Raw genomic sequence first — 27,602 nt, forward strand, 5'->3', positions numbered from 1 at the left:
CAATCTATCTGAGTCACTCTTTCCATTTTAGGTTCCTCTTATCTTGTTGGATTATTCCTTCCTTTTTAATTCTCTTTTAGTAAGTCTATTTCCTTTTTAATTTGTTGTTATCTTGAGGGATCACTCCTTACTTTTTTATTCTCTCCCAGTAGTAATTGTGAATCTCTTCTTAAAGAATGGGGGATTTTTTTCCTTAAATATACAAGGAATCCATGCTATGTAAAAGGAGGTGGGGAATTTTTTTTCAATGGATTTGAGAGAGGAGTTTCTTAATCTTGGGCTGGGTTTGAAGGAAATGTTTTTGCTACTTTTTCTACTACTTTCTCTTTCTATCAATGGCAATGTAGTGGAAGGAAGAGGGAGCATAAGTCTGTCCAAAGAAGAAGATTTGGAGATTGAGCGGCTACTGAAGATTATCAATAAACCAGCAGTCAAGACCATTGAGGTATCACTATGTCTTTTGCATTAGAAAATGATATGGAACAGCTTGGTCGGGTTTCTACTTTTATGTTATCTTATTAATACATAAAAAAAACTAAATAAATACAACTTAGTGCAGATCTCTCTCTCTCTCTCTCTCTCTCTCTCTATATATATATATATATATATATATATATATATATATATATATATATATATATACATATAGAGGAATAAGATTGTACGCTCGACCGTACCTAAAGTTAGGTACGGTAGAGTGCCAAATCACATGGGTCCCACATTTTTGGTGAGCATCTAAACCATTCATTTGCAAGGCCCCATCATAGATAGGGTGCATACCAAAAATCAGCTCCATAGGAACATCCTAACCCATCCATTTGTGGAGGCCAAAATGGACAAACAGTGTTTGTCCACAAATCTGCCTCCAGTTTTGGAGGGGTTAGGATGATTCAATGGTGCTGATTTTTGGTATGCACCCTATCTATGATGGAGCCTTGCAAATGAATGGTTTAGATGCCCACCAAAAATGGGGGACCCATGTGATTTGGCACTCTACCGTACCTAACTTTAGGTACGGTCGAGCGTACAATCCTTTTCCTCATATATATATATATATATATATATATATATATATATATATATATATATATTTGTGTGTGTGTGTGTGTGTAGAGAGAGACAGACCCCCTAGTAAGAAACCCGTGCAGATGCAAGGGCATACAGGGAAAAGTAATAAAATTCAAAGAAATAAAATATTATTATATAAAAAAAAGACCAAAACTTAGTGGATATGAAAAATGAGAGAGGATATCAGACTCTTGACTGATCTGAACCGTTCATCTAATATACCTTGCTTTGAATCTCCTACAAACTAAAAATTATGCCAATCAAACGAACCTAACACTGTTAGAATATGTGAGATCTCACAATCAGATTATGTTGAATTCACACCGTTGGATCACCATGGGCTAGATTAGGCAAGTGGGTTGAATGGGGTAACCTGGCTAGATTAGGTAGCTAGCTTAAATTAGCAATTAGGCTAATCTTAGTAGGTAGGAATTCTAGAATTATTTCTTCCCTTGGTTATGTTTATTTCTTTCTATGTTTATCTTGTATGTGCTCTATATAAGCACACTTTGAGATCCATTGTAATACATTCAGAAATTAATAAAATATCATAATTCTTCATGGTAACAAAGCAATTCGGTCCTAAGGTGCCTTGACCGCGAAGTTTGCAACACAGTGTTCCAGCGGACGATCGATCTAGCCGTCCGCCGGGCCTCCTACAATCTCCCATGCCGGGCATTGCAACCATCATCAACACCTCTACCAGTTGCGCCAATCTTACCTCTTCTTCCTTAGGTTTTTTTTCCCTCCTCTTGGGTTGCAGTCTCTGCCCTAGTTTTTCGTTCCTTTTGTTTTCCTTAATCTACCATCCTCCATGTCCATAATTGCACACCTTTTGGTATTTCAAAATCCAGTCTTTTGATTCATGCACCCCTTGATTTCATTTTCTATATTTCCCCTAGTATTTTTAATGCACTTATTTTCTTTCAAGACCCCATATTTGATATATGCACTGTTTTTCACGTATTGTCCCAATATTTGTCATATGAGCCGCTTGTTGTCGTTTTTTTCCTTCTCCATCCATTTTTCTTTGTCCTATTTCAGTTGAGGTACATCTTCGAGGTGCGTGCCTGAAGTTGATTACTCTACTCAGTTGAGGGGCCTCCATTCTTTGAGGTTCGTGCCTGAGAGAGTCAAATTCCATGAGGATCGGTATTTTACCGACCCATGATTTCTCGCCCATCGTGGCCCATTCTTGCCCATCGTGGCTCATTCTTGCCCATTCCAGTATTGGTCCACAGTGACTCATTTCTACTCGCCCATCAAGCTCTTTTGAGGCTATGATCTATTGGCTTTTAAGCCCTCTTCATGACACATCAACAAGTGGCATCTTCTTCGGCTTTCAATATCGGTTATCATCGGCAAGAACATCAAGGGATATTCATCATCAATCTTCCACAGTGCTCTTCAAATAAAAAGATTTTATTTTCTTATGGGGAGAAAATTTTATTTTCTTATTGGGGAATATCATTGTAATCAAACGTATGTTGATTTTTCAATCCACATACGTTTGATGGGGCATGTTAGAATATGTGAGATCTCACAATCAGATTATGTTGAATTCACACCGTTGGATCACCATGGTGCTAGATTAGGCAAGTGGGTTGAATGGGGTAACCTGGCTAGATTAGGTAGCTAGCTTAAATTAGCAATTAGGCTAATCTTAGTAGGTAGGATTTCTAGAATTATTTCTTCCCTTGGTTATGTTTATTTCTTTCTATGTTTATCTTGTCTGTGCTCTATATAAGCACACTTTGAGATCCATTGTAATACATTCAGAAATTAGTAAAATGTCATAATTCTTCATGGTAACAAAGCAATTCGGTCCTAAGGTGCCTTGACCGCGAAGTTTACAACATAGTGTTCCGGCGGACGGCCGATCTAGCCGTCCGCCGGGCCTCCTACAATCTCCTACGCCGGGCATTGCACCCATCATCAACACCTCTACCAGTTGCGCCAATCTTACCTCTTCTTTCTTAGGTTTTCTTTCCCTCCTCTTAGGTTGCAGTCTCTGCCCTAGTTTTTCGTTCCTTTTGTTTTCCTTAATCTACCATCCTCCATGTCCATAATTGCACACCTTTTGGTATTTCAAAATCCAGTCTTTTGATTCATGCACCCCTTGATTTCATTTTTTATATTTTCCCTAGTATTTTTAATGCACTTATTTTCTTTCAAGACCCCATATTTGATATATGCACTGTTTTTCACGTATTGTCCCAATATTTGTCATCTGAGCCGCTTGTTGTCGTTTTTTTCCTTCTCCATCCATTTTTCTTTGTCCTATTTCAGTTGAGGTACTTCTTCGAGGTGCGTGCCTGAAGTTGATTACTCTACTCAGTTGAGGGGCCTCCATTCTTTGAGGTTCGTACCTGAGAGAGTCAAATTCTATGAGGATCGGTATTTTACAGACCCATGATTTCTCGCCCATCGTGGCCCATTCTTGCCCAGCGTGGCTCATTCTTGCCCATTCCAGTATTGGTCCATAGTGACTCATTTATACTCGCCCATCAAGGCTTGAGTATCATCTAGCTCTTTTGAGGCTATAATCTATTGGCTTTTAAGCCCTCTTCGTGACACATCAACAAGTGGCATCTTCTTCGGCTTTCAATATCGGTTATCATCGGCAAGAACATCATGGGATATTCATCATCAATCTTCCACAGTGCTCTTCAAATAAAAAGATTCTATTTTCTTAAGGGGAGAAAATTTTATTTTCTTATTGGGAGAAAATTTTATTTTCTTATTGGGGAATATCATTGTAATCAAACGTATGTTGATTTTTCAATCCACATACGTTTGATGGGGCATGTTAGAATATGTGAGATCTCACAATCAGATTATGTTGAATTCACACCGTTGGATCACCATGGTGCTAGATTAGGCAAGTGGGTTGAATGGGGTAACCTGGCTAGATTAGGTAGCTAGCTTAAATTAGCAATTGGGCTAATCTTAGTAGGTAGGATTTCTAGAATTATTTCTTCCCTTGGTTATGTTTATTTCTTTCTATGTTTATCTTGTATGTGCTCTATATAAGCACACTTTGAGATCCTTTGTAATACATTCAGAAATTAGTAAAATATCATAATTCTTCATGGTAACAAAGCAATTCGGTCCTAAGGTGCCTTGACCGCGAAGTTTGCAACACAGTGTTCCGGCGGACGGCCGATCTAGCCGTCCGCCGGGCCTCCTACAATCTCCTACGCCAGGCATTGCACCCATCATCAACACCTCTACCAGTTGCGCCAATCTTACCTCTTCTTCCTTAGGTTTTCTTTCCCTCCTCTTGGGTTGCAGTCTCTGCCCTTGTTTTTCGTTCCTTTTGTTTTCCTTAATCTACCATCCTCCATGTCCATAATTGCACACCTTTTGGTATTTCAAAATCCAGTCTTTTGATTCATGTACCCCTTGATTTCATTTTGTTGGTGCAAATAGGGAAAAATATAAAATGAAAACTACAATAGTATGATCTTAGGGAAAGATGAAAATACCAAACAGAGAATAGATAATCCAAAAGTATCTGTAAAGTTGTTGTACGTCCTTGAACGCTTCGCTTAAGACGTTATTCGGCCCTATTCCGGTGCAAGGATCTGACGACCGAACCGTCTCCAGGAACAGCAACTAAGTGTTGGTGTGCACATACCAAACACTTTGAAAGCAAAACTTCGAGTCTCTCTAGTTAAACAAAAAGGGCTCTACAAAACACTTTGAGGCTTCTTGTGAAGATCTTAATCTCACACCAAAAATATGGGACACACCCTTGGTTGGCTTTCCTTTCACACACCACAACAATGGTGTAGAACTTTTTCCTTCTCTCCTTTTTTTTCTCTTGTTAGAAGCTAGCCAAGAGTCTCTTCATTCTTATAGAATCACCCTTAATGAGAGAACTAAAGGCATTAACTAAAAGGAGAAAACCAAAGAGCTACCATAAATGGAATACAAAGAGTCACCAAGTAAGGCCCACTCTTTTGTCCTTTTGTGCATGACTTTTGGAGACCAAGGAATATGAAAATCCACCTTAAAGCCTTAGCCCAATTATTGAATATTTGAAACTTAGATTTTTAATAAAAAATCCAACAATCCCCCACAAGTTTCAAATCATTCACAAACTCAGAGAGCTCTAGTTACATTGTGCATAATGAAAATATCCGAAGACTATTTCCAAATAGATTATCTGAATTGTAGTGTAAGTACATGGTGGACTTAGCCTTGAACCAGCACCTTTCTACATTTCAGTAATCACACATGACTAGATTCAGAGTACGAGTGCGTAGTGGACCACGCCTTGAACTACCACACTACTCACAAGCTTGCCTGAAACAAATAGCACACATAGTGCTCATCCTGTTCTGCGAGGGTTCTAGGAGTATGCCAGCTCCATAAAAGACACATAGTCTCCACCCTAACATAGGTGTGTACTTAAGTGTGTTCCTGTCAAACACCTCGTACCCGTAGTACTTCGAACTACATTAAGGCGTAACAACAAACCTCTTTACCATGACAGATTTCTGTGTGGGCTCTAGCAATCCTTCAGATTACATGGGAGATGGAAAATCTCCACCTGCACATAGGTGAGTCTTAGAGTATCTACAATACTCAGGACTCATTAAGGCATTAAAGCCAACCTCAAATCATTCATTTTTTCTGTAGGGCTCTAGCAGTCTTGCCTACTCAGACTACGTAAGAGGTGATATGCCTCTACCCATACATAGGTGAGTCCCTCAGGGCATGCACCTGCCAGGCATTCCACACACAAAGTGCTTTGGGCTCATTAAGGCTTACAGCCATCCTCTACTCCGACAGGTTAAGTGCACTAACACAGGAATGGTCTCAAACAATTTATATTAAAGTGCACCAAAACAAATCCATTCATATTTCATTCTTTGAACCATGAACTATATTTGATGGTAGACTAAGCTTTGAACCACTAATATAGTTTAATGGTAGATACAAATATAAATAGATTATCTAGGCAAGAGAGCCATTCCGACAAGAATATTTCTGCAATAAATGCAATGAGACCCTTGTGCAACAAATGCACTTAGTCCTTTATGCAACAAATGCAAGCAATCATGAATCCGTCTACTTGTGTTTTATTCTTTGAACCATGAATGACAAAGTTAGGTAGACAAGTCTTTGAACCATAAATGTCATTACAATGGTAGATATAAACACAAAAGACCATTCCCAAATGCAAATGCAAATTTTCATACCTCAAATGGACATAAGTCCCATTCTGGAGGATGTCTGTATGACCAATTCTCTTTTCAGTCCTTTTGTCATAGGATCAGCAACATTCTCTGATGATCGAACATCGATCACTGCAATAATCCCTCGACTTATCAGATCCGATATATAGCTGTGCTTCAGACGAAGAGTCCTCTTTCTTCCATTGAAGAGCTTGTTTTCTGCAACAGTGTTGGCCGCTTGATTGTCACAAAAGATAGTAATTGCCGACAAATGCAATTTCTTCAACGGAAGATCTAGCAGAAGATCTTTGAGCCACTCAGCCTCATCTCCAGCACTTTCCAAAGCAAAAAATTCTGACTCCATAGAAGACTTAGCTATTATGGTCTACTTCTTGGATTTCCATGAAATCGCAGCACCTTCCAAGGTAAAAACAAAGCCTCCAATCGATCTAGACTCGTCTGGCTCTGAACACCAACTAGCATCTGAGAAACCTTCTACAACTGATGGATAACCAGAGAAGAACAAACAAAAGTTGAGCGTACCCTTCAAGTACCTCATCAATCTCTGGATTGCATTCAAGTGTTCCTTACCTGGATTGCTCGTAAACCTACTAAGCATCCCCACTGCAAATGCGATATCTGGCCTGGTGCAACGCATTGCATACATCAGACTACCAATAACCTTTGAGTATTCCAATTGCTTTACAGATCTTCCGGTATTGCTATGGAGCTTCTGGTTGTAGTCATATGGAACAGATAACTCAGCCAGATCAAAATATCCATACGTCTTCAGCATGCCCTCGATGTAATGAGATTGAGCCAAACCAATCCCAGACTCTGTCCTCAAAACTCTGATCCCCAGGATAGTATCGGCAGCTCCAAGATCTTTCATACTAAAATGTGATGAAAGAAAATCTTTCACAGAAGTCACAATCTGTATATCTGTCCCAATGATCAGCATGTCATCTACATAGAGACAGATGATTACTGCCTTATCCCCATCAACCTTGCTGTATATGCATTTATCAGAGTTACTGACACCAAATCCATCACTCCTGAGGACTTTGTCAAACTTCTCGTGCCCTAGCTTTGGAGCTTGTTTTAGACCGTAGAGAGATCTTATCAACCTGGACACTTTGTTCTGTTGACCTTCAACACAGAATCCCTCTGGTTGTTGCATGTACAGTTCCTCAGTCAGATCACCATTCAGGAATGTCGTTTTCACGTCCATCTGATGCACAACCATTCCTTCTATTGCTGCTAAGGCGATAAAAACACGAAATGTTGTAATCCGACAAACTGCTGCATAAGTGTCAAAGAAGTCTATACCTTCTTTCTGAGTAAAGCCTTTAGCCACCAACCTGGCTTTATACTTCTCTATGGAACCGTCTGCACGCAACTTCTTCTTAAAGACCCACTTGCAACCAATGGGCTTAGCACCTTCAGGAAGATTTACTAGCTCCCAAGTATTATTCTGGATCAATGAGTCCATCTCATCATTAACAGCTTCTCTCCAGAATAGAGCATCTCTAGAACTCATCGCTTCTTTGAATGTATGTGGATCTGCTTCAACACTGTATGTCATAAAGTCATCCCCAAAAGATTTAGCTTTCTTGATACGCTTTGAACGAGGCTCATGAGATTCAGGAATGATGGAATCATCATTCACTTCAACTTCTTTAGACATGGTTGAATCTTCATTGATAACCTCCTGAGAAGCTGGTAGGGAGACAACCTCTGGTTCAATAGACTCTTCTGCATGAGAGTTTTCTGGCAGATCACTAAGTGCAACATTCTTGTCTTTGATGAACTTGTCTTCAAAGAACTCAGCATCTCTGGCCTCAATGATTGAGTTAGTGCCAAGATCCAGAAACCTTCGAGCATCACATATTAGCCCTTGGCCCAATCTTTGGTCTCCTGATATCTGGTATTCTGACATATGAAAGACACCCCCACACTTTAAGAATATCCAAACTAGGTGGATAACCATACCAAAGTTCATGTGGCGTGACCTTTGTCTTTGAATACGGAACCCTGTTAAGGATAAAATTTGCAGTCAAAAGAGCTTCTCCCCAATAACATGAAGGAAGTCCAGCAGTGATCAGCATTGAATTCACCATCTCAGTGAGCGTGCGATTCTTCCTTTCAGCAATTCCATTTGATTGAGGTGAGTAAGGGGCAGTGGTTTCTGCCACAATACCATACTCCTTGAAATATGCCTTCGCTTCATTGGATCGGTATTCACCACCTCTGTCATTCTGAGCTTCTTTACAGGTCGACTCTGTTGCTTTTCAACCCTGACTCGGAATTCCACAAACTTCCCAAAAGCTTCATCTTTTGACTTCAACAAGTACACATGACAGAATCGAGTGCGATCATCGATGAAGGTGATGAAATACTTCATACCTCCTTTTGTAGTGAAACTTCTGAAATCACACGTATCAGAGTGAATCAAATCAAGACACTCTGTACTCCTAGTAACTTTAGAAAAGGGCTTTCTGACAATTTTGGCTTGTGCACACACTTCACACTTCCCAGGTTTATCACCCCCACATTTGGGTAATAAGCCCAAACTCTTCATATCTTGTAATTTTCTATAGTTAACATGACCAAGTTTATTATGCCACAACTTAGAAGATAATCAGAACTAGTGATTTCATTAACAACGGAAGATACAGTGCTCATTTTGTACATTCCATCAGTGCGGTAAGCATTTCCAAAATACACATTATTATAAGAAAGAACAGCCTTACCACCTTGGAAATCAAGACGCATACCAGCATAACATAAAAGACTGTCAGACACCAAATTCTTAGCTATGGAGGGAACATGTTTGACATTTTTCAGAGTAAGAGTCTTCCTAGACGTGAGTGTCAACACAACAGTCCCAGAACCGAGCACATCGGTAGTAGAACGATCCGCCATAGCCACTTTCTCCTTTGAAGCAACATAAGAAGAAAATAGTGATTTGTTGGTGCACACATGACAAGTAGCACCAGTGTCTAGCCACCAATCAGTAGAATCTGAAGTACCCTCCACATGAGAGATTACTGTTACAAAATCTGAAATCTCTTCCTTTCCAGTTACAACATTAATCGACTCCTTCAGTTCTTTGTTCTTTGGTGGTGCCCTACAATCCTTAGCGAAGTGGCCATACTTTCCACAATTGAAACATTGACCTTTCTGCTTAAAATCCTTTTTCTGCACAGTAAGGTTCCTTTTGTTCCACTTCTTCTTGGGATTGTACTTCTTCTTTTCCACATCATATCTTCCCTTGTTATTATCTGATTTTGCTTCTATCATATTGGCAGTAGCCTTCTGCTTCTCAAGCAACTCAATGTGAGAACGGGTTCGTGCTTCATCTTCAATACAAATGAACCGCTTCAAATCATCAAGAGAAACTTGTTTCTTTCTTCTACGCATCTCCGTAGAGAAAGATAACCAGGAAGGAGGGAGCTTGTTTACAATAGCTCCAGCAATGAAAACATTGTTGAGCTTTATCACTTTCTGTTCAAGCTTCAATACCAATTTTTCAAGTTCTTTCACTTGGGGCAAAACTTCTTTTCCATCTTCAAATTTCATATCTAGAAACTTGTCAATAAGATGAGTCTTGGACAAATTCTCTTCATCTTTATATTGCTACTCCAGATTATCCCAAACTGCCTTAGCTGTTTTGTTTGCCCATAAACATCTGCAAGATGGTCTGACAAACAGTTGAGCAAATAACTTCTACAAAAGTCATCATCACGATCCCAATCCGCCTCTTCCTTAGAGTTCTCCTCTTCAAAATCGGGTTTCTCCTCTTGAACAGTATAGTAGATTTTCAGAAGTTGCATTCCAAAAATCACTTTTCGACGCCAAGCGTTAAAATCAGAACTGTCAAAGTTCTCAAGCTTTAGACCATCAATACCCATAGCTCTTGCAGTATCCATCTTATACGAATAACGTCTTAAGATTGTTGGTGCAAATAGGGAAAAATATAAAATGAAAACTGCAATAGTATGATCTTAGGGAAAGATGAAAATACCAAACAGAGAATAGATAATCCAAAAGTATCTGTAGAGCTGCTGTACGTCCTTGAACGCTTCGCTTAAGACGTTATTCGGCCCTATTCCGGTGCAAGGATCTGACGACCGAACCGTCTCCAGGAACAGCAACTAAGTGTTGGTGTGCACCTACCAAACACTTTGAAAGCAAAGCTTCGAGTCTCTCTAGTTAAACAAAAAGGGCTCTACAAAACACTTTGAGGCTTCTTGTGAAGATCTTAATCTCACACCAAAATATGGGACACACCCTTGGTTGGCTTTCACACACCACAACAATGGTGTAGAACTTTTTCCTTCTCTCCTTTTTTTTTTCTCTTGTTAGAAGCTAGCGAAGAGTCTCTTCATTCTTATGGAATCACCCTTAATGAGAGAACTAAAGGCATTAACTAAAAGGAGAAAACCAAAGAGCCACCATAAATGGAATACAAAGAGTCACCAAGAAAGGCCCACTCTTTTGTCCTTTTGAGCATGACTTTTGGAGACCAAGGAATATGAAAAGCCACCTTAAAGCCTTAGCCCAATTATTGAATATTTGAAACTTAGATTTTTAATAAAAAATCCAACACATTTTTTATATTTTCCCTAGTATTTTTAATGCACTTATTTTCTTTCAAGACCCCATATTTGATATATGCACTGTTTTCACGTATTGTCCAAATATTTGTCATCTGAGCCGCTTGTTGTCATTTTTTTCCTTCTCCATCCATTTTTCTTTGTCCTATTTCAGTTGAGGTACCTCTTCGAGGTGTGTGCCTGAAGTTGATTACTCTACTCAGTTGAGGGGCCTCTATTCTTTGAGGTTCGTGCCTGAGAGAGTCAAATTCCATGGGGATCGGTATTTTACCGACCCATGATTTGTCGCCCATCGTGGCCCATTCTTGCCCATCGTGGCTCATTCTTGCCCATTCCGGTATTGGTCCATAGTGACCCATTTCTACTCGCCCATCGAGGCTTGAGTATCATCTAGCTCTTTTGAGGCTATGATCTATTGGCTTTTAAGCCCTCTTCGTGACACATCAACAAGCGGCATCTTCTTCGGCATTCAATATCGGTTATCATCGGCAAGAACATTAAGGGATATTCATCATCAATCTTCAGCAGTGCTCTTCAAATCAAAAGATTCTATTTTCTTATGGGGAGAAAATTTTATTTTCTTATTGGGGAATATCATTGTAATCAAACGTATGTTGATTTTTCAATCAACATATGTTTGAGGGGGCATGTTAGAATAAGAGAGATCTCACAATCAGATTAAGTTGAATGCACACCGTTGGATCACCATGGTGCTAGATTAGGCAAGTGGGTTGAATGGGGTAACCTGGCTAGATTAGGTAGCTAGCTTAAATTAGCAATTAGGCTAATCTTAGTAGGTAGGATTTCTAGAATTATTTCTTCCCTTGGTTATGTTTATTTCTTTCTATGTTTATCTTGTATGTGCTCTATATAAGCACACTTTGAGATCCATTGTAATACATTCAGAAATTAGTAAAATATCATAATTCTTCAAACACTAAAGGTAGTGGGATCCAATGAGCCACATAGTAGGCAAGGCTCATTTTATCGAAAAGAGGACTCCCTCACGAAGCAGCCCTTCTCTTGTTGTATTTAGCATAACATGAAAAGACACTCACAACAAAAATGAGTAGATAAAATGTATTTAACTAAAAAGGCATGCAAAAGTAGATTTAAATTTAGCGGAATCGCCAACAACATGATCTTTCCGAGCAGAAGAGATGGATAATACCACATTGGGCACCTTCCATTTTCTGCTGTAACACCGCCGGATTTAAGCGGGAATCTAGAACATCTGGTAAGCCTACACATTGATCAAGCCCGCAGAGGGATCTGATATGAACTAAAAAAAAAAGGAAAGAAAGAAGAAACATTTATAAGATATAAAATAAGTACATAATTCAATTGCTCACAGGGGTGTCATGAATCGACCAAATATCGGAGAAGGATCTATGAGCAAAACTGCAAATTATGGACATTTGAGATATAAAATTTTACAGGAGAAGTTGCTCAAGAAGTTGTTTTCTTCATAAAACATAATACCCTAGATAGAGAAAAAATAAAAAATAAATTTAAAGATGAAAAAGACTTATGTCCATCAAGATTATAGAATTAATTAAGGCTACCGATATTTGCACTACCACGTTTAGATACTGACAGGGACTCACCTTGTCTTATCATTTTTTTTCTGATAAAAATTATGGATTTAAAACTATAGAAACATGATAACAAAATAAATTTTGATTTGTCACCATAAAACAGATCATTGAGAAAAAAATACACCAGGAAAACGGAGAACAACAATCAGAGAAATTTAAAATAAAGGGAGCTGCCTAAACTAAATGAAAGAAAGAAGTACCATGTTCAAAACAGTTGATTGTCGAGGGGGATTCCACGAACTCGATTGCATAGGCCAATAACTTTTGAAAGGCACCTGGCGGATACATTGTCTCGTTGTGGAAATTAAGGATCTGGTTCGTGAGTTAGGACCGAGGATTGTGCATAGAAGGCGCTCGGCTAATGAAATGGCCGACGAATTGGCGAAAAAGGGTGTAACATCGGACGACATGGTCATCCATTGTGTACCCGAGGCTTTCGGGAATATTTGTCTGTAGACTAACGGTTGCATCATGATGTAACTGGGATGTTATATCTACTATTTCAGGGGACATCTTGTCCCTTGTTATAGTTTTTATTAATAAATGTCAATTTTCAAAAAAATAAAAATAAAAGAAGTACCATCTGGCTCCTTTTATTTAGGTCATTGAAGGATGAATAGTCTGCAGTATACAAAGATATGTAAGTAGTAGACAGTAAAGGTGTTGTATAAAACGACAAAATGAAAGGAGAAATTAAACTACTCACTTGCTCGTGCAAAGCTCAATGTAAATAGGTGTCTTTGATTATTAGGTTTCAAAATCAGTAGCCTTTTTAGATGAGCAAAATATAAAAAATACAGAAATGGACATTATGGCAATTGCTTCCAAGTCCACACAGCACGTTAAAGTTGCCCCATCCAAGAAGAAAAAAATGAAAAGTAAATACTGCAATAAATTCCATCAAATCCCTTCTCAAATCCCTTATTCTTATAAATATGATAATTAAGAAAATTTTAAGGAGATTCTTATAGATACGTTTTTATCTAGGGGGAATATGAAACGATAGATAGGAATTGATAATCTCATTTTGTGCTTTATTTATGGAGATTATTTAGGGAAGAGAATACATACAGAAGAAAGTGAAAAAAACCTTTTGAAATTCCGTGAGTCTTTTGAAATTCATACTTTTTTTAAATTACAGGATAGAGGAGGGGCTGACACTCCTTCCTAATTCGGTCGGATTTGAAAGTTGTTGATTTTAAAGGAAAAGATTGCAATTGAATTAATATTAATTTATGGATATACGTGGAATAGGAAACGAATTTATGCAGAAGCAATGGGATTAGACAGGTATATAAAGAGAAACGTTTTCTCTTGCCATGTAGAAAATCGGAATGCAGAGGGGGTGCCACATGGCACAACCCCCAGCTTCCCACATTCCCTTACATAAAGCGGGTATTTTGATTTTCAATCCTACGTGTAAATATAAGGGCCCGTTTGGATACCTCATGCATTTGTATTTTGATTTGAATTTGAGTTTTGGATACAAAACACATCAATGATCTTCATGATCATGTTTTAAGAGAGAGAGAGAGAGAGAGAGAGAGGAGGGAGGGAGGGATTTCTCACTGCTGCCGAAGCAACGCCCAGGACGAGCGATGGTGACGGAAGTTGCCACAAATATTGATTTCCAAATAATGTCTCGCAGAAAATATTTGAAAATTGGAATTTTTTGCACTGTTGTAGCTGATTTGGATATCTAAGGATCTGATCCAGTTCAAAGTATCAACTAAATTCAATTCTAAATCTTGCTGGTATCCAAACGTGGCCTAATAGAATTATGAGAAAATGAGAAAAGCTGCCACTTTCCTCCCCGCTTATTATAGTATATATATATATATATATATATATATATATAGAGGAAACTACCAAACTTTTGGTGAGCTAGCTTGCCCAATCACATGGGGGCCCACTTTGTTAGGATGATCCAAACCATTCATTTTAAAGGCCTTATGATAGATAGGGGGTATACCAAAAATCAGCTCCATAGGATCATCCTAACCCCTTCATTTGTGGAGGACAAAAATGGGCAGATTTGTGTCTGTCCATTTTTGTCCTCCACAAATGGAGGGGTTAGGATGATCCTATGGAGCTGATTTTTGGTACACCCCCTATCTATGATAAGGCCTTTAAAATGAATGGTTTCGATCACTCCCCAAAATGTGGGACCCATGTGATTGGGCAAGCTAGCTCACCAAAAGTTTGGTGAGCTTAAGCTCACCAACAGTTTCCTCATATATATATATATATATATATATATATATATATATATATAGGGAAAAATGTTTGTGAGCTACAGCTCATATAAGGTTATATGAGGTAGAGCTCACGAACATAGGGGGCCCCACATTGCTTGGATGATCCAAAGCATTCATTTGATAGGCCTTCATATAGATAGGGTGTGCCCAAAAAATCAGCTTGATAGGATCATCCCAACCCTTCCATTTGTGGAGATTAAAATGGGTATATCCAAAGCATTTTATGAGCAAAAGGTTTATGACCTCGAGCGAAGATAGCTTATCTACGCTCGAGTGCTGATAAGTCCTGTGGGCCCACATTTATGGGGTGATCCAAAGCATCCATTTGGAAGGCCATTCCATAGATAGCATGTGTACCAAAAATCAGATCCATAGGATCATTCTAACCGATCCAATAGTGGAGGGGAAAATGCACAGACACTGTTTATCCATAAATCTGCCCATTTTTCTCCTCCACAAATGGAAGGGTTAGGATGATCCAATGGAGTTGATTTTTTGTGGACACTCTATCTATGATAGGACCTTCCAAATGAATGCTTTGGATCACCCCAACAATGTGGGCTCACCCTGTTTCTGCACTCCAGCGCAGATAAGCTTATATATAGGATCTGGAGAAATAGGGACTACGGTTTGAATTTCTGAATGTATTTTTCTTCTTTTCTATCTCTTAACAGAACAAAGCGTAGAAGCACAAGTGAGAATGGTAGTACACTAATAATTTTAAGATTTTTTTAAAGGGTTGGGCATAATTTGGCTCCCTTGAAAGGGCCTCTTGCAAGGATTTACTTGAGCTTATGATCTGTCTCACACTAACAAACATGCATATACACATGCACATAAACATACATACACTCACATACACAATTACCACAACACACAAACACACACATATTGTAACGTTGATACAACACACACATATTGGTAAAATGATACAAATATTGTTGACCTTTACATTTTTTTCTTTTACATTTTTTGCAGGATGGATATGGACAGACATTTAGTTGTGTTGATATCAACAAACAACCCGCTTTTGATCATCCCTTATTGAAGAATCATAAGATCCAGGTTTTTTTATTTTCTCCTTATGTTCTTAACACTTGAAGTGATATGTTCTTTTGTCCGTTATGTATTAATTTTGAGATTTTATTTTTCTTTGACATCACCTTGGGAAATAAAATGATTAACTATGAAAAATATGTTCTTTTCTTGGAAGAAACTAAAACCATACTTTTACTGATGGAAATTTCCTTTATGCAGATGGGTCCAGGATCTCTTCCAAAAGTTATTAAAGATAAAAAAAGCTTCATCATTAGGTATGTCTTTAAAGATAGGACTCAAGAATGGAGGGTGCCCACGAGGAACAGTTCCTATTAGGAGAATTAAAAAGGAAGACCTAATAAGGGCTAAATCTTCCCCAAATTTTGGGAAAGGATATCCTTCAAATGCTCAGGGCCCTGATTCAGCCAAATTTCATGTAAGTCACATTTATTATCATCCCATGTTAATTCAAATTTAAATTTATGACGGGAGGAAAGAGTAGTTATGTTCAACAATAATTCAAATAATTGGAAACTTAGACTTGAAAAGTGATGTGAATCAAGTCTACCGGACCTACACGCTCAATAATCAATTAAAAATCAAGTAGCTTTTTACATCAAAATCTGCAAAATTTACAAACTATGTGCATTCTTGTAGAATTTCATTGGGAAAACCAATGGAATCATTTGATAACTCAACACGTTTTCCCTCAACTTACCCAATCTACCTCCAAGATGATCCAACGGTGAGATCTTAACCCAATCTAGCTGTTGGATCCCACATATTCTAACATGCCCCCTCAAACGTATATGGATTGAAAATCAATACCCGTTTGACAACAAAAATTCCCAAATGCAATAGAATTCCCCAAATTACAAATGTAATCAAAATCAACCGATTTGATGCACACTTCCAAAAGCCGATGACGAAGATCTTTTAATGAAGACTGATGTTGCTGCCAATGATCATTGATGATGGTTGCCGAAGAAGATGCCGCTTGTTGATGTGTCACGGATAGGGCTTAAAAGCCAATAGATCATAGCCTCGATGGGACGAGATGATACTCAAGCCTTGATGGACGAGTTGAAATTGGTCACTATGGACCAAAGCAGGAATGGGCAAGAATTGGATCACTATGGACCGATGCCGGAATGGGCAAAAGGATGCCTTGATGGGCGAGAATGGGCCTCAATGGGCCAGACACATGAGTCTGCAAATACCGATCCCCATGGAATTTGACTCTCTCAAGCACGAACCTCATAATCGAGGCCCTCAACTGAGTAAAGCGATCAATTTCAGGCACGCACCTTAAGAAAGGCACCTCAACTGAAATAAAAAAAAATAAAGATTTGAAAATTTGGAGAAAAAGGAAAATAAGATGGGCGGCAATGAACGACAACTGTAATAACGGCAACAACAAGACAAAACTTGAACAAAACAAGAAAAGAAGTGTGCACATATCGAATATGGGGGTTATGCATTTCACATAAGACGAAGGAAGGGGTGCACTTGGTAAAATGAAGGGATTCAAGCCAATAGGAAATTCCAAGATGCAAATCTTAAAAAAGGGAAAGAATGGGGTGCAGAGAACAACATTGGGGTTATGAGGTTTGTAAAGACAAATGAGAAGGTGCCTAATGAATAAAGCTATAGGGTTGGCATTTTCATCTTCTTTACCTCTTATCTTCTTTTTCTCAAGGCCCTTACAAGTCTTCTCTTTTGCCTTCAATAATATTTTGTACTCACACATATCGAAAAACCCAAGGAGAAGCAACTCAAGAACCTTAGGATGGCCTTGTGACCGACCTCAACACCAACGAAGGAATGATCTATTCTCCTTGCTCCAACGACAATAGCTTGCACCTTCTACAAGTTGCAAAACCAATGGTCTGAGTGCAAACCGCTTCACACTTGGCAGGTACAGTTTTGGGGATTGAAAGGGGACGAGTAGAGACGGATCTTGAAAACTTGAATCAATGTAAAACAAGACCAGGGAGAAGTGCCAGAGATGGACGGTGAGGACAAGGATAGATCAGATCTCGGTGGAAAGGAGAGGGAGATAGGAAGACAAGTTGGATTTGCAGCAAGAGTAGAGGTGTTTGGTGGCCGGGCATGAATTCCTACAGCTAACAAGCCGGGCGGACGGCTAGATCGGCCGTTCGTCGGAGAACGCACGAACGGATGTTGTTATCAGTATGGACCGATTTGCTCTGATACCATGAAGAATTTTAGAGAATTTCTATCATTCTTGAATATCTTGGATAAATTACAAAGACAATTGATGGTGCTTATAAAGAGCACTTATATGATAAACATAGAAATAAATCAAGACAACTGTGGAAAGAGATAACACTAGAATATTCTAATCTAACCTAATCAAATCTACTTTCCTAATCTCTCTTGCTTGCCTCTTCTAATCCACTTGGCTAATTTATCTAGTTGCTTCAGTTAGCCAACTTACCCAATCTACCTCCAAGATGATCCAACGGTGAGATCTTAACCGAGTCTAACTGTTGGATCCCACATATTCTAACAATATCTAACAACCCTACCTTTCGCACCATGTGTTCAACACCAAATTAATAAAAAATTTAATGATAAAGTAATTTTTATTTAAATAAAAATATACCCCTACTTTCGTACACATGGAAACAGTGACTGAATAATTGGAACATTATAAAAATGTATCTTTATTTTCTTATTAGTATATGATCGATTTAATTAGTCTGTTATAATCTGTGTTTGTTTATCGCTTCCACATAGCTGACTAACAAAAATGTGTTTATTGCTCAGTTTGCATTTCAATCTACTTACAAAAATCGTAGAAAGCCGTTCGGATCCAGGGCAGTCCTCAATGTATGGCAGCCAAAAATTATAGGCCACCAAAATAGTGCTTCTCTTGTAATACTTCTTGATGGTTCACCACCTGAGGAAATACGCTCGATACATGCTGGATGGATTGTAAGGGCCTTAAAAATGAATGGTTTGGATCACCCAAACAATGTGGGCCCCCACTGTATTTTAAGCTAGTGTGTAGAGAACTCTCTACACATATGTGTAGGAATCGTTTTCTCTATATATATATTTAGAAGATTAATTTTTAATCTCCCTTAATTAAGCCTAAATTTTCTAATTAACCAATTCACCCCCCCCCCCTCTTGGATTGTCACACCTGTATTTCAGCTATTTTAGGCACAAAACTGTATCATTGGTAATTATGAAAAATTGGAGGGGATTCTTTTAGATATGTTTTTAACTAGGGGGTTTCTAATAGTTTTCCCTTGATTTTTTTAGGCAGCAATTTGTTTCCATGCACCTCTGATGCCAATCTATCTGAGTCACTCTTTCCATTTTAGGTTCCTCTTATCTTGTTGGATTACTCCTTCCTTTTTAATTCTCTTTTAGTAAGTCTATTTCCTTTTTTAATTTGTTGTTATCTTGAGGGATCACTCCTTACTTTTTTATTCTCTCTCAGTAGTAATTGTGAATCTCTTCTTAAAGAATGGGGGATTTTTTTCCTTAAATATACAAGGAATCCATGCTATGTAAAAGGAGGTGGGGAATTTTTTTTTCAATGGATTTGAGAGAGGAGTTTCTTAATCGTGGGCTGGGTTTGAAGGAAATGTTTTTGCTACTTTTTCTACTACTTTCTCTTTCTATCAATGGCAATGTAGTGGAAGGAAGAGGGAGCATAAGTCTGTCCAAAGAAGAAGATTTGGAGATTGAGCGGCTACTGAAGATTATCAATAAACCAGCAGTCAAGACCATTGAGGTATCACTATGTCTTTTGCATTAGAAAATGATATGGAACAGCTTGGTCGGGTTTCTACTTTTATGTTATCTTATTAATACATAAAAAAAAACTAAATAAATACAACTTAGTGCAGATCTCTCTCTCTCTCTCTCTCTCTCTCTCTCTCTCTATATATATATATATATATATATATATATATATATATATATATATATATATATATATATATGTGTGTGTGTGTGTGTGTGTGTGTGTAGAGAGAGACAGACCCACTAGTAAGAAACTCGTGCAGATGCAAGGGCATACAGGGAAAAGTAATAAAATTCAAAGAAATAAAATATTATTATATAAAAAAAAAAACCAAAACTTAGTGGATATGAAAAATGAGAGAGGATATCAGACTCTTGACTGATCTGAACCGTTCATCTAATATACCTTGCTTTGAATCTCCTACAAACTAAAAATTATGCCAATCATACGAACCTAACACTGTTAGAATATGTGAGATCTCACAATCAGATTATGTTGAATTCACACCGTTGGATCACCATGGTGCTAGATTAGGCAAGTGGGTTGAATGGGGTAACCTGGCGAGATTAGGTAGCTAGCTTAAATTAGCAATTAGGCTAATCTTAATAGGTAGGATTTCTAGAATTATTTCTTCCCTTGGTTATGTTTATTTCTTTCTATGTTTATCTTGTATGTGCTCTATATAAGCACACTTTGAGATCCATTGTAATACATTCAGAAATTAGTAAAATATCATAATTCTTCATGGTATCAAAGCAATTCGGTCCTAAGATGCCTTGACCGTGAAGTTTGCAACATAGTGTTCCGGCAGACGGCCGATCTAGCCGTCCGCCAGGCCTCCTACAATCTCCCACGCCGGGCATTGCACCCATCATCAACACCTCTACCAGTTGCGCCAATCTTACCTCTTCTTCCTTAGGTTTTCTTTACCTCCTCTTAGGTTGTAGTCTCTGCCCTAGTTTTTTGTTCCTTTTGTTTTCCTTAATCTACCATTCTCCATGTCCATAATTGCACACCTTTTGGTATTTCAAAATCCAGTCTTTTGATTCATGCACCCCTTGATTTCATTTTCTATATTTCCCCTAGTATTTTTAATGCACTTATTTTCTTTCAATACCCCATATTTGATATATGCACTGCTTTTCACGTATTGTCCCAATATTTGTCATCTGAGCCGCTTGTTGTCTTTTTTTTCCTTCTCCATCCATTTTTCTTTGTCCTATTTCAGTTGAGGTACCTCTTCGAGGTGCTTGCCTGAAGTTGATTACTCTACTCAGTTGAGGGGCCTCCATTCTTTGAGGTTCGTGCTTGAGAGAGTCAAATTCCATAAGGATCGGTATTTTACCGACCCATGATTTCTCGCCCATCGTGGCCCATTCTTGCCCATCGTGGCTCATTCTTGCCCATTCCGGTATTGGTCCATAGTGACCCATTTCTACTCGCCCATCAAGGCTTGAGTATCATCTAGCTCTTTTGAGGCTATGATATATTGGCTTTTAAACCCTCTTCGTGACACATCAACAAGCGCCATCTTCTTCGGCATTCAATATCGGTTATCATCGGCAAGAACATTAAGGGATATTCATCATCAATCTTCAGCAGTGCTCTTCAAATCAAAAGATTCTATTTTCTTATGGGGAGAAAATTTTATTTTCTTATTGGGGAATATCATTGTAATCAAACGTATGTTGATTTTTCAATCAACATATGTTTGAGGGGGCATGTTAGAATATGTGAGATCTCACAATCAGATTAAGTTGAATGCACACCGTTGGATCATCATGGTGCTAGATTAGGCAAGTGGGTTGAATGGGGTAACCTGGCTAGATTAGGTAGCTAGCTTAAATTAGCAATTAGGCTAATCTTAGTAGGTAGGTTTCTAGAATTATTTCTTCCCTTGGTTATGTTTATTTCTTTCTATGTTTATCTTTTATGTGCTCTATATAAGCACACTTTGATATCCATTGTAATACATTCAGAAATTAGTAAAATATCATAATTCTTCAAACACTAAAGGTAGTGGGATCCAATGAGCCACACAGTAGGCAAGGCTCATTTTATTGAAAAGAGGACTCCCTCACGAAGCAGCCCTTCTCTTGTTGTATTTAGCATAACATGAAAAGACACTCACAACAAAAATGAGTAGATAAAATGTATTTAACTAAAAAGGCATGCAAAAGTAGATTTAAATTTAGCGGAATCTCCAACAACATGATCTTTCCGAGCAGAAGAGATGGATAATACCACATTGGACACCTTCCATTTTGTGCTGTAACACCGCTGGATTTAAGCGGGAATCTAGAACATCTGGTAAGCCTACACATTGATCAAGCCCGCAGAGGGATTTGATATGAAGTAAAAAAAAAAAAAGGAAAGAAAGAAGAAACATTTATAAGATATAAAATAAGTACATAATTCAATTGCTCACAGGGGTGTCATGAATCGACCAAATATCGGAGAAGGATCTATGAGCAAAACTGCAAATTATGGACATTTGAGATATAAAATTTTACAGGAGAAGTTGCTCAAGAAGTTGTTTTCTTCATAAAACATAATACCCTAGATAGAGAAAAAATAAAAAATAAATTTAAAGATGAAAAAGACTTATGTCCATCAAGATTATAGAATTAATTAAGGCTACCAATATTTGCACTACCACGTTTAGATGCTGACAGGGACTCACCTTGTCTTATCATTTTATTTTATTTTTGAGTCGTAAAGCTTATAAATAAAGGGGTGAAATCAAAAGCTTTGGAACTGATAAAAATTATGGATTTAAAACTATAGAAACATGACAACAAAATAAATTTTGATTTGTCACCATAAAACAGATCATTGAGAAAAAAATACACCAGGAAAACGGAGAACAACAATCAGAGAAATTTAAAATAAAGGGAGCTGCCTAAACTAAAAGAAAGAAAGAAGTACCATGTTCAAAACGGTTGATTGTCGAGGGGGATTCCACGAACTCGATTGCATAGGCCAATAACTTTTGAAAGGCACCTGGCGGATACATTGTCTCGTTGTGGAAATTAAGGATCTGGTTCGTGAGTTAGGACCAAGGATTGTGCATAGAAGTCGCTCGGCTAATGAAATGGCCGACGAATTGGCGAAAAAGGGTGTAACATCGGACGACATGGTCATCCATTGTGTACCCGAGGCTTTCGGGAATATTTGTCTGTAGACTAACGGTTGCATCATGATGTAACTGGGATGTTATATCTACTATTTCAGGGGACATCTTGTCCCTTGTTATAGTTTTTATTAATAAATGTCAATTTTCAAAAAAATAAAAATAAAAGAAGCACCATCTGCCTCCTTTTATTTAGGTCATTGAAGGATGAATAGTCTGCAGTATACAAAGATATGTAAGTAGTAGACAGTAAAGGTGTTGTATAAAACGACAAAATGAAAGGAGAAATTAAACTACTCACTTGCCCGTGCAAAGCTCAATGTATATAGGTGTCTTTGATTATTAGGTTTCAAAATCAGTAGCCTTTTTAGATGAGCAAAATAGAAAAAATACACAAATGGACATTATGGCAATTGCTTCCAAGTTCACACAGCACGTTAAAGTTGCCCCATCCAAGAAAAAAAAAATGAAAAGTAAATACTGCAATAAATTCCATCAAATCCCTTTGCAAATCCCTTATTATTAGAAATTTATTCTTATAAATATGATGATTAAGAAAATTTTAAGGAGATTCTTATAGATACGTTTTTATCTAGGGGGAATATGAAACGATAGATAGGAATTGATAATCTCTTTTTGTGCTTTATTTATGGAGATTATTTAGGGAAGAGAATACATACACAAGAAAGTGAAAAAAACCTTTTGAAATTCCGTGAGTCTTTTGAAATTCATACTTTTTTAAAATTACGGGATAGAGGAGGGGCTGACACTCCTTCCTAATTCGGTCGGATTTGAAAGTTGCTGATTTTAAGGGAAAAGATTGCAATTGAATTAATATTAATTTATGGATATACGTGGAATAGGAAACGAATTTATGCGGAAGCAATGGGATTAGACGGGTATATAAAGAGAAACGAAGTTGCCACAAATATTGATTTCCAAATAATGTCTCGCAGAAAATATTTGAAAATTGGAATTTTTTGCACTGTTGTAGCTGATTTGGAAATCTAAGGATCTGATCCAGTTCAAAGTATCAACTAAATCCAAATCTAAATCTTGCTGGTATCCAAACGTGGCCTAATAGAATTATGAGAAAATGAGAAAAGCTGCCACTTTCCTCCCCGCTTATTATAGTATATATATATATATATATATATATATATATATATATATATAGGGAAAAATGTTTGTGAGCTAGAGCTCATATAAGGTTATATGAGGTAGAGCTCACAAACATAGGGGGCCCCACATTGCTTGGATGATCCAAAGCATTCATTTGATAGGCCTTCATAAAGATAGGGTGTGCCCAAAAAATCAGCTTGATAGGATCATCCCAACCCTTCCATTTGTGGAGATTAAAATGGGTATATCCAAAGCATTTTATGAGCAAAAGGTTTATGAGCTCGAGCGAAGATAGCTTATCTGCGCTCGAGTGCTGATAAGTCCTGTGGGCCCACATTTATGGGGTGATCCAAAGCATCCATTTGGAAGGCCATTCCATAGATAGCATGTGTACCAAAAATCAGATCCATAGGATCATTCTAACCGATCCAATAGTGGAGGGGAAAATGCACAAACATTGTTTGCCCATAAATCTGCCCATTTTTCTCCTCCACAAATGGAAGGGTTAGGATGATCCAATGAGTTGATTTTTTGTGGACACTCTATCTATGATAGGACCTTCCAAATGAATGCTTTGGATCACCCCAACAATGTGGGCTCACTCTGTTTCTGCACTCAAGCGCAGATAAGCTTATATATAGGATCTGGAGAAATAGGGACTACGGTTTGAATTTCTGAATGTATTTTTCTTCTTTTTTATCTCTTAACAGAACAAAGCGTAGAAGCACAAGTGAGAATGGTAGTACACTAATAATTTTAAGATTTTTTTAAAGAGTTGGGCATAATTTGGCTCCCTTGAAAGGGCCTCTTGCAAGGATTTACTTGAGCTTATGATCTGTCTCACACTAACAAACATGCATATACACATGCACATAAACATACATACACTCACATACACAATTACCACAACACACAAACACACACATATTGTAACGTTGATACAACACACATATTGGTAAAATGATACAAATATTGTTGACCTTTACATTTTTTGCAGGATGGATATGGACAGACATTTAGTTGTGTTGATATCAACAAACAACCCGCTTTTGATCATCCCTTATTGAAGAATCATAAGATCCAGGTTTTTTTATTTTCTCGATATGTTCTTTTGTCCGTTATGTATTAATTTTGAGATTTTATTTTTCTTTGACATCACCTTGGGAAATAAAATGATTAACTATGAAAAATATGTTCTTTTCTTGGAAGAAACTAAAACCATACTTTTACTGATGGAAATTTCCTTTATGCAGATGGGTCCAGGATCTCTTCCAAAAGTTATTAAAGATAAAAAAGCTTCATCATTAGGTATGTCTTTAAAGATAGGACTCAAGAATGGAGGGTGCCCACCAGGAACAGTTCCTATTAGGAGAATTAAAAAGGAAGACCTAATAAGGGCTAAATCTTCCCCGAATTTTGGGAAAGGATATCCTTCAAATCCTCAGGGCCCTGATTCAGCCAAATTTCATGTAAGTCACATTTATTATCATCCCATGTTAATTCAAATTTAAATTTATGACGGGAGGAAAGAGTAGTTATGTTCAACAATAATTCAAATAATTGGAAACTTAGACTTGAAAAGTGATGTGAATCAAGTCTACCGGACCTACACGCTCAATAATCAATTAAAAATCAAGTAGCTTTTTACATTAAAATCTACAAAATTTACAAACTATTTGTATTCTTGTAGAATTTCATTGGGAAAACCAATGGAATCATTTGATAACTCAACACGTTTTCCCTCAAGTTTAGTCATTGTTTCTGAGTTTTTGAGTTGAATTTCTATGTAAAGTTGAATAACCATGTCTTGTTACTATTTGTCCAACTGGAAGCTTTATATTATTGATAGTTAGTAGATAGAGATACCAATCTTCAAGGATATATCTGAAGAATTTTAGAGAATTTCTATTATTCTTGAATATCTTGGATAAATTACAAAGACAATTGATGGTGCTTATAAAGAGCACTTACATGATAAACATAGAAATAAATCAAGACAACTATGGAAAGAGATAACACTAGAATATTCTAATCTAACCTAATCAAATCTACTTTCCTAATCTCTCTTGCTTGCCTCTTCTAATCCACTCGGCTAATTTATCTAGTTGCTTCAGTTAGCCAACTTACCCAATCTACCTCCAAGATGATCCAACGGTGAGATCTTAACCCAATCTAACTGTTGGATCCCACATATTCTAACAATATCCAACAACCCTACCTTTCGCACCATGTGTTCAACACCAAATTAATAAAACTTTTAATGATAAAGTAATTTTTATTTAAATAAAAATATAGCCCTACTTTCGTACACATGGAAACAGTGACTGAATAATTAGAACATCATAAAAATATATCTTTATTTTCTTATTAGTATATGATCGATTTAATTAGTCTGTTATAATCTGTGTTTGTTTATTGCTTCCACATAGCTGACTAACAAAAATGTGTTTATTGCTCAGTTTGCATTTCAATCTACTTACAAAAATCGTAGAAAGCCGTTCGGATCCAGGGCAGTCCTCAATGTATGGCAGCCAAAAATTATAGGCCACCAAAATAGTGCTTCTCTTGTAATACTTCTTGATGGTTCACCACCTGAGGAAATACGCTCGATACATGCTGGATGGATTGTAAGTTTTCCAATTCCACCATCCATTAAAAGATTGAATTATCTATTCGAATGTAACTAACAAAATGTCATAATTCCATGATCGGACAAGGTGTGATCTTAGCATAAATGTAAAAACATTATCAAATAATTCATTGATATACAAGATGCTCATAAGGTCCTTTGTATATTTGGCTGTTCCCTTAGGACCTATTTCTTTCCATGCAAAATGGGCATAAATCAAATTTTACGCCCGTAAAATTTCTTCTACGCATATTTTACGTTGAAAGAAATGGAGCCTTAAGAAACGATCAATCATAGTAAAAAGGCAATATCATATTTCATATTTTTGTATTCTAATTTTGAAGTTTTTTCAAATCTCTAGGTAAATAAGGGAGTATATGGTAACTATCTCCCGCACCTTTCTACAGCATGGACGGTATGCTTCAACAGTAACTTATTTTTTCTGTCATTTAAATTCTTTAAAAAATTTCACTGAGATGCTATACTAATTTTTCCTTCGTTTATTCTGCTTACCTACAGAATGATGGTCATAGAGAAACGGGCTGCTATGATGTTTTCTGCCCAGGTTTTGTACAAGTTTCCAGAGACTTACCAGTAGGCATCCCTTTTTCCCCAACTTCGGTCTACAATGGGACCCAGTATTACATTATCCTCACTGTTTACAAGGTAATTCCAAATCCCTTAACCTTGAATTGAAAAGCATACATTTTATTTTCATGAAAATGGAAATTATATATATATATATATATATATGAGAGAACTGTTGGTGCGCTTAAGCTCACCATTTTTTTGGTGCGCTTAAGTTTTTATAACGCTTCCCATTCGTTTAAATGTTTGGGTCCCGCTTAAGCGCACCAATAGGAGGCGTTATAACAACTTCAGCGCACCAAAAAAATGGTGCGCTTAAGCTCACCAACAGTTTTCTCATATATATAATGCCTCTCATTGGTGCGCTTAAGTTGTTATAACGCCTCCCATTGGTGTGCTTAAGCTGTTATAATGCCTCCTATTGGTGCGCTTAAGCGAGACCCAACGGGACCCAAACATTTAAACGAATGAGAGGTGTTATAACAACTTAAGCGCACCAAAAAAATGGTGAGCTTAAGCGCACCAACAGTTATATATATATATATATATATATATATATATATATATATATATATATAT

At 37.4% G+C, this 27,602-nt stretch overlaps 1 protein-coding gene across 1 annotated transcript in view; it reads left to right on the forward strand.

Annotated features, from left to right (window-relative positions):
* The first annotated feature begins 247 nt into the window (after nt 1-247).
* The window catches only part of LOC143885770 (protein neprosin-like), a 28,974-nt gene continuing 1,619 nt past the window's right edge, over nt 248-27,602 (forward strand). The window contains exons 1-9 of the mRNA XM_077389837.1: nt 248-445; nt 15,708-15,794; nt 15,987-16,042; nt 19,320-19,539; nt 24,804-24,890; nt 25,060-25,275; nt 26,236-26,433; nt 26,797-26,850; nt 26,955-27,101. Of these exons, the coding sequence (XP_077245952.1) occupies nt 248-445; nt 15,708-15,794; nt 15,987-16,042; nt 19,320-19,539; nt 24,804-24,890; nt 25,060-25,275; nt 26,236-26,433; nt 26,797-26,850; nt 26,955-27,101 (1,263 nt within the window). The remainder of the gene's footprint in view (nt 446-15,707; nt 15,795-15,986; nt 16,043-19,319; nt 19,540-24,803; nt 24,891-25,059; nt 25,276-26,235; nt 26,434-26,796; nt 26,851-26,954; nt 27,102-27,602) is intronic.

This window comes from Tasmannia lanceolata, unplaced genomic scaffold, assembly GCF_043159265.1.
Source record: "Tasmannia lanceolata isolate RefF3 unplaced genomic scaffold, GAP_Taslan_0.1 ptg000009l, whole genome shotgun sequence".
Taxonomy (NCBI): domain Eukaryota; kingdom Viridiplantae; phylum Streptophyta; class Magnoliopsida; order Canellales; family Winteraceae; genus Tasmannia; species Tasmannia lanceolata.